The sequence below is a fragment of the Hyperolius riggenbachi genome, chromosome 3 (genome assembly GCF_040937935.1).
Source record: "Hyperolius riggenbachi isolate aHypRig1 chromosome 3, aHypRig1.pri, whole genome shotgun sequence".
Taxonomy (NCBI): domain Eukaryota; kingdom Metazoa; phylum Chordata; class Amphibia; order Anura; family Hyperoliidae; genus Hyperolius; species Hyperolius riggenbachi.
This window is the reverse complement of record NC_090648.1, coordinates 467,090,740-467,106,669: the sequence shown is the minus strand read 5'-3', so window position 1 is coordinate 467,106,669 and position 15,930 is coordinate 467,090,740. Positions and strand designations below refer to the sequence as shown.

Here is a 15,930-nt window from a genome sequence, read left to right as displayed (position 1 = left end):
ATCAATGTTAATGAGCAGCCTGTCTGTGTAATAAGTCGATCGGGTGTGATTACTTGACAAGATGGTGGATTTTGATGTGAAACAAGATCAGAGCATTCCATCACACTTGACAAATGATAGTTAATAAGTTATATAACCCATTATTTGCTTTATTTATTTCTTTAGAGCATTCCCTAACTCGCTATACAGTCTTCTCTCTATGGGCTCGATTCACAAAGCGGTGATAACCCAGTTAAAGACTTTAGGCGTGATAACCATTTTTATCATGCCTAAACTCAGTTTAGACATGATAAGTTTAGGCATGATAAGTTTAGGCATGATAAGTTTAGGCATGATAAGTTTAGATAAGTTTAGATCGCGCGCAAAGTCCCGCACGCAAAGCAGCGCCATTAAACTCTATGCAAAGTGCACCAGACTTTGCTAGCGCAAAACTTTTGATCAGCTGTGCACTGCGGTGCTAACCCAGTTGGTGCTTAAACTTATCACGCCTAAACTTATCACACCTAGGGCTTGATTCAGTAAACGGTGCTAACCCAGTTAGCAAGCCTAAAGACTTTGGGCGTGATAACTAGGGTGCTAACTGGGTCAGCACCGTTTACTAAATTTACATCGCGCGCAAAGTCCCACACTGAAAACTTTGCGTGCCCACAGCGCGGTGTGCGTGAAATGTCGCATCGCGGTGCGACGAAAACGGTGCGTTGATGCGCCTATAAGGTCGCATTGCATGCGACTTTAACGTCACATGGTGCGACATTAAGGTCGCACCCAATGCGACCTTATAGGCGCATCGGGTGCGCTGTTTTCGCGGTGCGCGCCCAAAGTTTTGCGTGCGGGACTGTGCGCGCGATGTGAATTTAGTAAAGGGTGCTAACCCAGTTAGCACCCTAGTTATCACGCCTAAAGTCTTTAGATGTGAATTTATCATGCCTAAACTAACTTTAGGCATGATATAGGGCTTTTCACAGGCGTGCTAACACTTAGCACGGTTTACTGAATCGAGCCCCTAAACTTATCATGCCTAAACTTATCACACCTAAACTTATCATGCCTAAACAGAGTTTAGGCGTGATAGAGGGCTTTTCACTAGCACCGCTTTGTGAATCAGGCCCTATGTGTTTAGTTTGGGCAGAACAGGAGCCAACAACCCACAACAGTATAGAAAATCTTATGCAGTACACAAGTAGAACAGTGACATCTTCAGGCCTCTCACTGGCATCCTCAGATTCCAAAGCCAGAGATACTAGTCCTAGTTGTTTGTTGTGACCATAAAAAAAGCCTGTGTGATATGCAATAAATTAGTGGCTATAGTGAGACCCCCTTATGAGGGCTGCTGCAGGGCAGAGCTGGGAACTTGGGAGATCGTATTGGTGGAACCAGTGGCGTAACTAAGGAGATTGGGCTCCTAGTGTGAGTTTTACATGGGGCCCTCTATAGCTATGGAGACCCAAATCCTATCAAGAAAAGCTGCAGTGTCAGAGAAGTGTAATCAGAGTAAGAAAATAGCTTGTTAAGGATTACCACTATTCAGTGCATATATAGAAGTGTCCATTATCAGCATATCACCAATAAAAATCTACCTTAGGTGTCCCTCCCCCACCCTTTAGATTGTTAGCCTTTAGCAGGGTTCTCCCGCCCCCACATGTGACCTTCGTAATCGTGCAGCCCCAGCAATGACACCCTTCTCATGGACTAACTCGGACTTCATTTGCTGGGTCTCTGTAAAATCACACGATCATGCATCTTATACCCTGTTTGTACCTATAACCTTGTGCTATGTTGTATAACCGTTTGCTACCTCTCCCCTTGTTTACATTGTATGTATCCCTATTTATTGTCTTGCGTAAAATGTTGGTGCTTTATAAATACAATAAATAATAAGAAGAAGAAGATGAATGAAGAAAGGCCCCTAGTGGGCCCCTCTGGTCCCAGGGCCCTGATGCGGGCGCAGCTTCCGCATCCCCTATTGCTACGCCACTGGATGGAACCCCACTGGGTGATGCTGTAACCTGGCAATAGATACCCATAGAAGTGGCCGCGGATGAACTCCTGGATGCGGGATTTGTACATGGCGTGCAGGTTCTGGAACTCATGCACAGCAGAGAACTTCTTAATGTTTAGTCCATTTGGAGTTATGACATCTGCAAGAAAAAAACAGTCAATGAAATATCATATATATGTATGCATATTTAATACTGAAATCACTTGATACAAACAATGATCACTTTTTCTTTCTTTGTAAGCAGCAAGTGTAATACAGGACTGTACCTGACACCTGTGTGACCATTCCTCTTTGCTAACTGACTGTACTAGTTCATGTAGTCATCACCATATCACAGATCAATTCTTCCTCAACCTCTGGTGTGAAGAATGGGGGTGATCACCGGGGCTGGTCCTAGACTTTTTGCCTGAGGTAAACTTGTAAGGATGCGCTGTCCCCCCCCCCCCCCCCCCCCCCCCTTCCTGATCTGGAATGATCACACAGAATACAACAATTTACTCTGATTCATTTAATTTAAAGGAAGCACTGCTGCTCTCCTGCTTTCCCCCTCCTCACTCACTGTCAGACTCCTCACACAGCACAACAAGCTGCTTTTCCCCAATGATGACCTCTTCACCTCCCTCACAGTACAAAAATGCTGCCCCTGTAATTTCTGCACCTGATGCAAGTGTTTCACCTTGCTTCATGACGGAACCGGCCCTGGTGATCACATAGGGGCCTACCAGTGCCCAGGTTCCACAGCAGACCCCCAGGGGTAGGGCTGGTTGTCAGAGTTTGTAAAGAGTTCAGTTGTAAGAGTTTGTAAAAGGGAACCCGAGGTGAGAGGGATATGGAGGCTGCCATATTTATTTTCTTTTAAACAATACCAGTTACCTGGCAGTCCTCCTGATCCTGTGTCTCTAATTACTTTTGGCCATAGACCCTGAACAAGCAGGCAGCAGTTCAGGTACTCTGACTCGGCTGGGTCAGGTTTTACTGGATTAATGCTATGCTTGTTCCAGGGTTTTGACTCAGACGCTACTTATGCCAGAAGATCACCGGGGCTGCCAAGCAACTGGCATTGTTTACAAGGAAATAAATATGACAGCCTCCATATCCCTCTCACCTCGGGTATTCTTTAAGGTGCTCAATAATTTCCTGACTTTCTTTAAAAGCGGGTTTAAAACCCGGACACAATATTCAATAAAAACATGTTTTCCTACTTTTTATATGCTATACGGTTATCATATTTGCATTTGTGCATCAGTATTATTATTCATTTATAAGCTATCTGTTCCCAAAAGTACAGTTTTTTGCTTTGTGAGCTGAGTTTACATTTTATTAATAACTGCTTTTATTAATTAATTCATTCATTCAGGCAGACATGCTTTGACTCTCTGTCTGTGTCTGGGAGCTTCTCCACAGTCAGAGAATGTGTCACATTCCTTACTTGATACATTTAAGTAAACACAAGACAACATTGTTTAACATTCGGATGCTGCATCTCTACTGGCAGGGAAGCTTCTAAACAAAAGCCTGTGTTTAACCCTTTGAATGATGTTCTAGTAAAAAAAAATGCTGGTTGTATATAATATGCTGTGAATAATCTATTAAAGCAAAGAAGAAATTCTGGGTTATATTCCGCTTTAAATGGCCACTTTGATCTTATCCTGTTCCTGCACATCATACCAGCTGTCCTCTTCAGCATGTGCTCGGCCTCAATGCCAGTGATCTGGGAGACGGTGGAGAAGACGTGAGCGCAGTGGGCGGAGGCACGCTCCATGCAGTAGCGGTGATAGATCTGACGCTCTCCCGCCTCCTTATCTATATCAAACTGTATCAATGAAGATACAAAACAGAAAGGATTTTTGAATAAACAGGCAGTTGGAAGTCATTACATTTAATGTGTAGCAGCCTGTAACCAGTGACGTAGCTAAGAAGCAGTGGGCCCTGGTGCAAGTTTTGCACTGGGGCCCCCCAAGCATGCTATACAACACAACAATTGATACAGCATGCCAAACCCAATCAAGGACAATCACAGACTCAGAGGTGCAAGAAGGGGATGGGAAACAGTGTGTTAATGATCACTAATATTCAAAGCATATAATGAAGGGATTATTACAAGCGCAAGACCAACAAAGAGCTAATACTGTGTTTGAGGGTGAGCTCCATGGGGCCCCTTCAGCCCAATGGCCCCGATGCGGTCGCTACCTCTGCACCCCCTATTGCTATGCCACTGCCTGTAACTTCTGAACCAATCATTATGTAACTATGAATATAACAAGAAGTTTTAAATCAGGATGATACTATTTATAATGCCCTACTAAATATAACAAGACAGTATAAAATGTGCAGTGATAGTGGGAAGCCAAAAACAAAAAAGCACATACTCACCTAAGAAGAGGGAAGGCTCTGGGTCCTATAGAACCTCCCTGTTCTCCTCATCACCACCCCCACTGGAGGCTTTGGAAGATGGCGGCTCTGTACTGCGCATGCGTGAGCGTGCGAGAGTGCGCTAGCGCAGTGTGGAGCCACCCATCTTCTGGAGCACTCGGGCTCCCGAAGACTTTTGAAGCCTCCTGCAGTGGCAGAGAACAGTATTTGACAGGTTGGTCAAATACTGCTACTGGGGAGTCCAGCTCTGGAAACGGGGAACGTGAGAGGAGTGGGAACGCTTTATAGGACCCACCCAGAGCCTTCCCTCCCTTTAGGCACGTATCTGATTCATTTTTTTTCGGGGTATCCCATGTACTTCAAATACACCAGTCCCAAGTATTAAAGCAAGTATTTAAGGCACCCAGGAGGTAATTTTGGGGATTGGCTAGGGTTAGGCATCGATAGCAGGAGGATTCAAGTAAGAATAGGGGTTAGGTTTAGCGACAGTAAAATATCAGTAAAAATGCAGTGTGCAGTATTTTTGTGTTGAAAGGGGTCAGCATAACACTAGAAAGAAGGGTAGGGCACATGTGATATAATGTGTGGTCATCACACACCCTTATTGTAGTAGAAACCCAAAACGCCATACCTGAGAACCAAGTACCCCAGAGTCCCTTATCTAACTATGACCCCATATACCCCTATACCTTTGACTTTCATCTCCCTGTATCCCAGACCCCTGTGAATCAGAGACCCCCATGCCCAGTAGAACTACTGTAGATGTAGTAGTACAACGCCTCTACCATCTGCAGGTAACGTGAAGGTCACCTGTGAGATGTTTGTGATGACAATGAATCATGCTATTCCCTCAGACTGCATAGTTCAGTAACAAGCCGCCAACCCTCCCCAGCCGAGCGCCTGACATTTACAAGCCAGTAATAGCAGACATGATCGCAGCGCAATATTCCTACTCTGGACATCCCTCTATTTGTTCCGGAACTTTCTGACAAATGCTAACATTTTCTATCTACGAGATGTCCTAATGAGGGTGTCTGTGGCTGGGAAAGGTCATCCAAAGCCCAAAGGCCACAAGGGTGGTGAACGGGTGAGGTGGGTGAGTGATGGGGGGTCCGCAGTACTCTGAAGACTGTTCAGAACATTTAATGTGATATCAGGAAGGTCAGAGCTGTCATTTAGTGCATGTGACTAAAATCCACCTCCTTCCCCATATTTAACCTTTAAAGACTGACCGTGTACAAAGGGCAACACCGACACCCTTCAATCTACAGCCGCAACAGAGCATCTGCTTTGTATATCAGCTCTACCTCTCCTAGTATAAAGGGGGTCTCTTATATCTGATATCTTGACAGATAGATCGTGGAACGATCATTCATTGATTCACACAATTTCTCTTTCCAGTGAGTACATAGCTTTCAGTTAACCTTAAAGTGAACCTCCGGACTATTCTACTCAGCAGAACTGAAAAGGCTTGGTGTTTCTTTAACAGTTTCACAGCATCAGAACTTTGTTTTTCTTACCAAAGCATCATTTTTAGCTGATTTTTTAGCTAAGCTCCACCCATCAAAGAAAAAAAGCCCGGGCTTTTTTTCCCTGATGCTGTGCAGAGCATGATGGGATTTCCGAAGTTGTTATTCACGTTGCCTAGCAACTGGGAGTGGTGATCAGCACACAGGACAGTTGGAACTGTGTCTCATGCTCCCTGTCACCTCCTTTCAACCAAAAAGATGGCTGCCATCATGAAATCAAACATTTACCTGTTCTTTTAAAACAGGGTGGGTAAGAGATTATGTTACCTATCTATTTTAATTAACATAACTAATGTAACTTAATGACAGTATGTTTGTTTAGGCTGGAGTTCCTCTTTAAGTTACTGCTTTCAGTAACCTTGCAGTAATGCTTCAACAAACTTCCTGTTCTTTAGGGACACAGCTGGAAGTAAGGGAAACATTTTCAGTGGGGACACAGACAGCTATAAAACTTCATAGAGGTTCTAGCCCTTTCTGTTGTATACAACATATGAATATTGTTGTCTTTAGTTTTGAGGGAATCTGAGGTGAGAGGGATGTCGAGGCTGCCATATTTATTTCCTTGTAAACAATGCCAGTTGCCTGGCAGCCCTGTTGATCTTCTGGCATATGTAGTGTCTGAGTTAAAACCCTGGAACAAGCATATACCTAATTCCAGTGCTGTTTCTAGGCTAAATTGCTCTCAGGGCGAGGGTGTTAAAATTGCTTCCCGCTGCAGCTGCCGCACTTGTCTTCAATGGAGGGAGGAGCACGGAGTTGGACCCGATGAGAGGGAGGAGTCGGGTCCCTCTCCCTGCTGCTGAATCCCATGTGCTGCTGCTGCACTCCCTTCTTTACTGCTCCCCCGCTACCCTCACAGCTCCCAGGGCAGTCCTCCGGTCCATCCACCCGCTAGAAATGGGGCTCACTCATCCAGTAAAAACCTAAGTCGTCTGAGTACCTGATCTGCTGCATGCTTGTTCAGGGTCTATGGCTAAAAGTATTAGAGACACAGGATCAGCAGGACAGCCAGGCAACTGGTATTGCTTAACAGGAAATAAATATGGCAGCATCCATATCCCTCTCATCTTGGGTTCCCTTTAAAAGCTGTATTTCCAAGACTGAATTCTGAACAGCAACCAAATCAATGTGAAATAAAATCTACTTGATTTAGCTGAAAAACAGAAGAAATAGCGAACTGTATTCTTCAGCCCTGTCTTGTTATTAGCAGTGTTTCCTCAGTCTATTAGAAGTGATTTGTCTTCTGTGTTTTGGGAGAGCCATGGCTGATTTTGCTGCTCAACTGCCTTATTTGCCTAAATGCTGTGGTTTATTAACCCTTGCAATGAAAACAGTAAATAAACAAGACCTCAGACAATTTCTAAATAAAACTACTACCCATGTTTATCACCTCACGTCACATGTCAGCTCCGTTAACCAAAGGGTTAGATTGCCTGAGATGTAGTTGGGTTTAGACAACTAAATAATATTCACTAAGACGTAGGTAGAAAATTCTCCCCCATTATCAGATCTGATGGAAAATTCTGAAAGGAAGAAATTTCCCAGTACATAGGGCCAGAGTTTCCATAAGGAACTGTGGGCACATGCCTACAGGTGCCTTATGTTGGAGAGGCACCCCCCCCCCCCAGATCACTGATCTCAGGAGCTTGCAGTCTGATCCATGCCTCCTATCACTGACCTCAGGTACTTACACCCTAATCCTAGTCTCATTTCAATAAGGATGAGAGTGATTACAGTGTAAGCTTCTAAGAACAGTAAATGGCATAAGGCAGGGATTAGAGTTCAGAATATTTTTACTTGGGGGTGTGGCCAGGAGTGGAGTTTAGGGCACCAGAACGCCTGTGCCTACAGGTCTCTTGTATATCTGGCCCTGAGCTGACCTGTGCATGTACACCCGTCATGTATAAAGGTTATCTTTATAAGATAAGAGCCTCACCTGGTCCAGTTTGTTGTAGAAGTCCACGCTGGCTGCACAGAGGTACCTTCCCAGCAGTGTGGCATGGGTGGTGAAGATCGTGGCCACAGGAAGCTTGCGGTAGCGAGTGAGCACCAACCCAGCGCCGGCCTGCCATTCATGGAAATGAGCGATGAGCTTTGGCTTCTCCTGGAACTGATCTGTTAGCTGGAGAGATCAGAAATCAGAGTTAGGGCCAGCGCACACCAAAAAGTGCTAGCGTAAAAAAACACACTCAGTGCTTTTTGAAGTGATTGTTTCTAGGCGATTCTAGGCATGTGCCTAGCAATTTTCTAATCATGCCTAGAGATTTTTGGAGCATTTTGGTGTAGCGATTTTTATTTTTTTGTAACAGTAGAGCTGTAACTGAACAGCTTCTGTAACAAAAACACTTGGAAAATTGCTCTGATCTGCATTTGCGTTTGGCAGAAAATCACATCGCTCTGGTGTGATCCATCCCTTCAAATATTAGCCAAGCGCTTTTTAAAGCGCTGGGGTTTTTAAAAGCTCTCAGAAGCGCTCTTGGTGTGCACCAACCCTTAGGGAAGGGAACAACTTTAATGGGAATGGTATGGAGTACAAGTTTTATACATGTGTTAAAATGTGTAACGTACCAAAGTTTCTCCACAGCAGCTCCTGTCACCTCAGAAGGTCAAATATCTCAGGTAACAGACTTACTGTGTGAGAGACTTTGTAACTTTTTACAACCTTTTTAAGAAAGAACTGTAATGATGTTTATTCATTACACAAGTCCTTAGATTGGTTTCCATTTACCATTCACTGCTGAGTGAGTCCTGATGGGAGCGCAAGGCGGGAGCATAAATTTAATACATTAATTTTTACCCTAGGGACTCAGCTTTTTAAAGAGAAACTCCAACCAAGAATTGAACTTTCTCCCAATCAGTAGCTGATACCCTCTTTTACACGAGAAATGTATTCCTTTTCACAAACAGACCACCAGGGGGCGATGTATGACTGATATTGTGGTGAAACCCCTCCCATAAGAACCTCTGAGTACCGAGGTACTCCTGGCAATTTCCTGTCTGTGAACCTTGTTGCACTGTGGGAAATAACTGTTTACAGCTGTTTCCAACTGCCAAAACAGCAAGCAGCAGCTACATCACCTGCCAACAGTAAAAATGTCACCATGTGATAAATGTCAGAATGTAAATCGGGGATTTAAAAGATTTTACAATGGGCAAACACTGACTATATCATTTATACATAATTATTGCAAAAATGAAGCACTTTTTTATTAGATTAATTGCACTGGAGTTCCTCTCGAAATATGCATGTTATGAGGACATATTACTGTTAATTTTTTGCAATAGGGACTTGCAATTATTGAATGAGAACACACAAAACAAAAACAATACACTTTTATTTCCAAAAAAGATATTGTCCCCAAACATTGTACTAGGATAGGAACATAATTTAAATGTTGTAATAACCAAGATACATAGGCACATACAATGTGTAGGTTTTATCTACAGTAGCACTGTTTATTATAAAACTATCTGGTGGAATAGTGTATTTTTTATTTTTTCCTTTTTTTCTCCTTTAAAATACATTGAAAATAAAGATATTACTAAAAATATATATATTTATATCAATCAATGCAAAAGTATTCTGCCCCCTTGAAGTTTTCCACATTTTGTCATATTACTGCCACAAACATGAATCAATTTTATTGGAATTCCACATGAAAGACCAATACAAAGTGGTGTACACATGAGAAGTGGAACGAAAATCATACATGATTCCAAACCTTTTTTTTTACAAATAAATAACTGCAAAGTGGTGTGTGCATAATTATTCGGCCCCCTTTGATCTGAGTGCAGTCAGTTGCCTATAGACATTGCCTGATGAGTGCTAATGACTACATAGAGTGCACCTGTGTGTAATCTAATGTCAGTACAAATACAGCTGCTCTGTGAGGGCCTCAGAGGTTGTCTAAGAGAATACTGGGAGCAACAACACCGTGAAGCCCAAAGAACACACAAGACAGGTCAGGGATCAAGTTATTGAGAAATTTAAAGCAGGCTTAGGCTACAAAAAGATTTCCAAAGCCTTGAACATCCCACGGAGCACTGTTCAAGCAATCATTCAGAAATGGAAGGAGTATGGCACAACTGTACACCTACCAAGACAAGGCCATCCACCTAAACTCACAGGCCGAACAAGGAGATCGCTGATCAGAAATGCAGTCAAGAGGCCCATGGTGACTCTGGACGAGCTGCAGAGATCTACAGCTCAGGTGGGAGACTCTGTCCATAGGACAACTATTATTCATGCACTGTACAAAGTTGGCCTTTATGGAAGAGTGGCAAGAAGAAAGGCATTGTTAACAGAAAGCATAAGAAGTCCTGTTTGCAGTTTGCCACAAGCCATGTGGGGGACACATCAAACATGTGGAAGAAGGTGCTCTGGTCAGATGAGACCAAAATGAAACTTTTTGGCCAAAATGCAAAACGCTATGTGTGGCGGAAAACTAACACTGCACATCACTCTGAACACACCATCCCCACTGTCAAATATGGTGGTGGCAGCATCATGCTCGGGGGGTGTATCTCTTCAGCAGGGACAGGGAAGCTGGTCAAAGTTGATGGGAAGATTGATGGAGCCAAAAACAGGGCAAACTTGGAAGAAAACCTCTTGGAGACTGCAAAAGACTTGAGATTGGGGCGGAGGTTTACCTTCCAGCAGGACAACGACCCTAAACATAAAGCCAGGGCAACAATGGAATGGTTTAAAACAAAACATATCTATGTGTTAGAATGGCCCAGTCAAAGTCAAGATCTAAATCCAATCGAGAATCTGTGGCAAGATCTGAAAACTGCTGTTCACAAACGCTGTCCATCTAATCTGACTGAGCTGGAGCTGTTTTGCAAAGAAGAATGGGCAAGGATTTCAGTCTCTAGATGTGCAAAGCTGGTAGAGACATACCCTAAAAGACTGGCAGCTGTAATTGCAGCAAAAGGTGGTTCTAAAAAGTATTGACTCAGGGGGCCGAATAATGACGCACACCCCACTTTGCAGTTATTTAATTGTAAAAAATGTTTGGAATGATGTATGATTATCGATCCACTTCTCACATGTACACCACTTTGTATTGGTTTTTCACGTGGAATTCCAATAAAATTGATTCATGTTTGTGGCAGTAATGTGACAAAATGTGGAAAACTTCAAGGGGGCCGAATACTTTTGCAACCCACTGTATATATATATATATATATATATATATATATATATATATATATATATATATATATATATATACATACACTATATATCACCTACAAAAAGCCTAATTTGTTCAGAATAAAAACAAGATATAGATTATTTAGGTATGATAAGTAGTGATAAAGTTATTCCCGAATGAATGGAGGCAGCACTGAAAGGTGAAAATCGCTCTTGGCTATAAGGGTAAAACAGCTTGTGCCATGAAGTGGTTGAACAATATTACAGCAGCGTCCCCAATAACATACTTTGGGTGGAAGGATTGGGTGGAAGGATTATTGAATGAGAAAACAGAGGTATTGGCATAGCAGCTAACAGGAAGGCACAGTACCTCTCTGAGGAACCAGGCCACCAGTGATCCAAATAATAAGGCGTCGTTGGCTTCTCGGTCATGGAAGGGAATGCCCACGTTACTCGCCTCCCAGTATTCCCCCTTCCAGCGGTCCAGGTTCCAGGCTGCAGAGGAGATGTCAAACAGCACCACATACGGACTTCCCTCAATCAGCCAGCGGCCAAAATAAACCTGAAAGAGCACAGAATGTTCAAATGACACCCTGGATGTGGAAATTACATTGAGGTTGACAAAATACCTTAAATAAAGAAGGACCTGTTGAATCCAAGGACCAAGAAAACACAAGAAGAGAAAACAGGAGCCAATTGTTCAATATAGGAGGCTATAGGAGATATCAGGAGATAGAGTAAACTAACTATCCTGGTTGCAATTATATGCAACCACCAATATGGTATGCAGAGAGATTCCTGCCCTGGCTTGGGTTTGTTATGATCCTCACCGGTCGCACTCTTCCTGGTTCTTAGGAAATGCTCCATAAGAGGACTTGACTGTAAAAAGCAACCACCCAACAGAGGTGTGAACAGTAAAACTGAAGATGGAGGCGCCCAAAGGTGTATTAAAAACAGTTTAAAATCCATTTAAAAAAGGGAGAGGTAGTAGATGGCTTACCTCACCTAAAGAATAGTAGCCAATACAACTTTTAAGAAAAAATGAAAAAAACGGTGTGACAATGCGTTTTGTGGACTTTACCCACTTCCTCAGGTTAATAACATCCATAAAAAGTACCTTGCAGCTTCTAGTGATAAGATACGAGCACCTCCAAGAACCTCTTTGTAGCACTCATATAAGTTAATTGGCTTCCCCTAATTTGGCCCTACCCTATGATGAATATTTGATTATGGTAGGGATTAGATTATGAGCTCCTCTGAGGGAGAGTTAAGCCACGTACACACTCCTGATTTCTTCAAACGACGGGTCGTCAGACCCACCCGTGGGGCAGCCATTCTGCCGACAGTTTCCCCGTGTGTACAGTCTGTCGGCAGGCTGATAATGCTGGCTTTGACTGATCCGCTCGACTGTACACACTGGCAATCTGTCATCACTCGTCAGAACGGCCACCCTGAGGGTGGGTCTGACGACCCGTCGTTTGAAGAAATCAGGAGTGTGTATGCACCTTAAGTGACATAATTGGTCAGAGAGGCTACCAAGAGGGCTATGGCAACTCACTTCTGTTGCCAGTGGTTTAGACATTAATGGCTGTGTGTTGAATTATTTAGTTGGGACAGAACATTTTCATTGTTGTACAAGCAGGTACAGAATGCTCCAGGCGGCGGGAATGCTACAAGGGGTGCGAGCATGGCCTAGCCACGCATGCACAAAAGCCCGCGACTGCCAGGCAAACGGAGGGGCATAGCGTGAGAACGGAGGGGCCGAAGAGGACGGCGAGGGAGGCCATGGTACTCATGGGGTTTGAGGAAGCCCCACGTAAGTATAAATAGGAGCAAGTGAACCATCTCATGTTACCTCTCCCTATTTGTTTATCTTCTAATGCATTAGCTCTCCTTACAGTTAAGGTGAGAAATAAGTAAGCTTTGTGAATCAACTCCAAATTGTCATCTCTTCAGGGCTGTCCCGTGAAAAGATATACAGAACTAAAATATTCACAAAAATGGGAGAGTTGTACTCACGTGTGTGAGATACTATAAATAGTGTGTCAACTTGTGTGCAATACTGAGAAAATAATACAAAAATGCATGCAGCCAGTCTTTTATCTTTTTATCTCTTGGCATTGCATCAGGTTTGGATGTATTTACACAGCGCTGACATGTAAGGGAACACACCTGATAAGGAGAAGAGGTGACCCCTGCGTGGCCAGGAAAATATACAGGGGGCGGCAGGCATTGTGGGTAATTGGATCAGTGACAGGGGGGAAGCAGTAATAGGATCTCTGGACTGAATTTAGAATTTAACAATCTACGCGTGTTAAGAAGTCTGTTAATTCCCTGAAAGCAGATTAGCGTCATCGTAGAATTGTCTACCTGGCAGCCCTGGCTCTGCAGAGAGTCCATGGCCTTCCTGATGGCCGGCCGCGGGGGGTCACAGATCTCCACCTGCGTCTTCACATTCTGTTCATAGTAGGGGCCCATCATGAAATAATTGTCCCCCCATTCGTCCGCTGTGATCTTGGCTTTGGTCTGGATGACGGTGTAGATTCCTCCGACTGAAACAGAGCACAGGAAACAATTAAGTATAGATGCCATCCATAGAGCGAGCTCTGACTTGAGCAAATTTGCTGGGGGAGACTATGTTGTTTTGGTGTGGTGGGGGGCTTTTATGCATGTTGCACTTGATGCACAGTCTATGTATACTCCTGACGAAGCCTGTTACATAGGTGAAACATGTTGAGTGGGTTCTGTTTCCAGTGTACTGTATATACTGAGCACCCTAGGTCTGTTTAGTCCCTCAGCTTTGGGGTATATCAGCTTCACGGCACCCTATTAGGTGTGTGTATATGTGTGTATTTGTGTGTGTGTGTGGGGGGGGGAGACAGTCGTATAGCACATTTTTTTGCTTAGCTTCTCCCAAGGTTATACATATGTTGTTTTAATTTAGGTTAGGTCACTTGCCCGGAGGTTTGCCTCTCCGTGGCGCAAGTGTCTAGTACATTATACTTTGCATGCAAACCATATTGGAAGCTAAAGTTCCTCCTAGTGTAATAAATGTTAGCACTTGTTTTGGATCAGGGCAGTTTCTAGGCTAAATTTCACCCAGGGCGAGTGTGTAAAAATCGTCCCCCCTTCCCCGCCATAGAGCCAGGTATAGGTGCCCACAGTTTAGGTTAGCTATGTAGGTGCCACCAGTATGAATTAGATAGGTAGGTGCCTGCAGTATAGGTTTGGTAGGTAGGTGCCTGCAGTATAGGTTAGGTAGGTGCCTGCAGTATAGGTTAGATAGGTAGGTGCCTGCAGTATAGGTTTGGAAGGTAGGTGCCTGCAGTATAGGTTATATAGGTAGGTGCCTGCAATATAGATAGGTAGCTTAGATAGATAGGTGACTGCAGTATAGCTTAGATAGGTAGGTGACAGTATAGGTTAGATAGGTAGGTAGGTGACGGCAGTATAGGTTAGATAGGTAGGTGCCTGCTGTATAGGTTAGATAGGTAAGTACTTGCAGTATAGGTTTGGTAGGTAGGTGCCTGCAGTATAGGTTTGGTAGGTGCCTGCAGTATAGGTTAGATAGGTAGGTGACTGCAGTATAGCTTAGATAAGTAGGTGCCAGTATAGGATAGATAGGTAGGTGACTGCAGAATAGGTTAGATAGGTAGGTGCCTGCTGTATAGGTTAGATAGGTAAGTGCTTGCAGTATAGGTTAGGTAGGTAGGTACCTGCAGTATAGCTTATGTAGGTGACTGCAGTATAGCTTAGATAAGTAGGTGCCAGTATAGGATAGATAGGTAGGTGACTGCCGTATAGCTTAGGTAGGTGACTGCAGTATAGCTTCAATAAGTAGGTGCCAGTATAGGTTAGATAGGTAGGTGACTGCAGTATAGGATAGATAGGTAGGTGACTGCAGTATAGGTTAGGTAGGTGCTGCAGTATAGATTAGGTAGGTAGGTGCTGCAGTATAGATTAGGTAGGTAGGTGCTGCAGTATAGATTAGGTAGGTAGGTGCTGCAGTATAGATTAGGTAGGTAGGTGCTGCAGTATAGATTAGGTAGGTAGGTAGGTAGGTGCTGCAGTATAGGTTAGGTAGGTGCTGCAGTATAGATTAGGTAGGTAGGTGCTGCAGTATAGTGTAGGTAGGTAGGTAGGTGCTGCAGTATAGATTAGGTAGGTGCTGCAGTATAGAGTAGGTAGGTAGGTGCTGCAGTATAGATTAGGTAGGTAGGTGCTGCAGTATAGATTAGGTAGGTGCTGCAGTATAGAGTAGGTAGGTAGGTAGGTGCTGCAGTATAGATTAGGTAGGTAGGTAGGTAGGTGCTGCAGTATAGAGTAGGTAGGTAGGTAGGTGCTGCAGTATAGATTAGGTAGGTAGGTGCTGCAGTATAGATTAGGTAGGTTGGTAGGTGCTGCAGTATAGAGTAGGTAGGTAGGTGCTGCAGTATAGATTAGGTAGGTGCTGCAGTATAGATTAGGTAGGTAGGTAGGTGCTGCAGTATAGAGTAGGTAGGTAGGTTCTGCAGTATAGAGTAGGTAGGTAGGTGCTGCAGTATAGATTAGGTAGGTGCTGCAGCATAGATTAGGTAGGTGTTGCAGTATAGAGTAAGTAGGTAGGTAGGTGCTGCAGTATAGAGTAGGTAGGTAGGTAGGTAGGTGCTGCAGTATAGAGTAGGTAGGTAGGTAGGTGCTGCAGTATAGATTAGGTAGGTAGGTAGGTGCTGCAGTATAGAGTAGGTAGGTAGGTGCTGCAGTATAGATTAGGTAGGTGCTGCAGTATAGATTAGGTAGGTAGGTAGGTGCTGCACTGCAGTATAGATTAGGTAGGTGCTGCAGCATAGATTAGGTAGGTGCTGCAGTATAGAGTAAGTAGGTAGGTAGGTGCT

General features: G+C 43.8%; 1 protein-coding gene across 2 annotated transcripts in view; it reads right to left on the bottom strand.

The window, feature by feature from the left end:
- Nucleotides 1-15,930, bottom strand: part of GYS2 (glycogen synthase 2) — a 68,431-nt gene that overhangs the window by 42,228 nt on the left and 10,273 nt on the right. Inside the window, exons 2-6 of one of the 2 annotated variants that reach the window (XM_068277955.1) lie at nt 13,427-13,608; nt 11,427-11,618; nt 7,838-8,023; nt 3,668-3,812; nt 2,021-2,138 (exon numbers count right to left, since the gene is read on the bottom strand). In XM_068277955.1, the coding sequence (XP_068134056.1) occupies nt 2,021-2,138; nt 3,668-3,812; nt 7,838-8,023; nt 11,427-11,618; nt 13,427-13,608 (823 nt within the window). The remainder of the gene's footprint in view (nt 1-2,020; nt 2,139-3,667; nt 3,813-7,837; nt 8,024-11,426; nt 11,619-13,426; nt 13,609-15,930) is intronic. The other variant, XM_068277956.1, reaches the window with a different exon arrangement.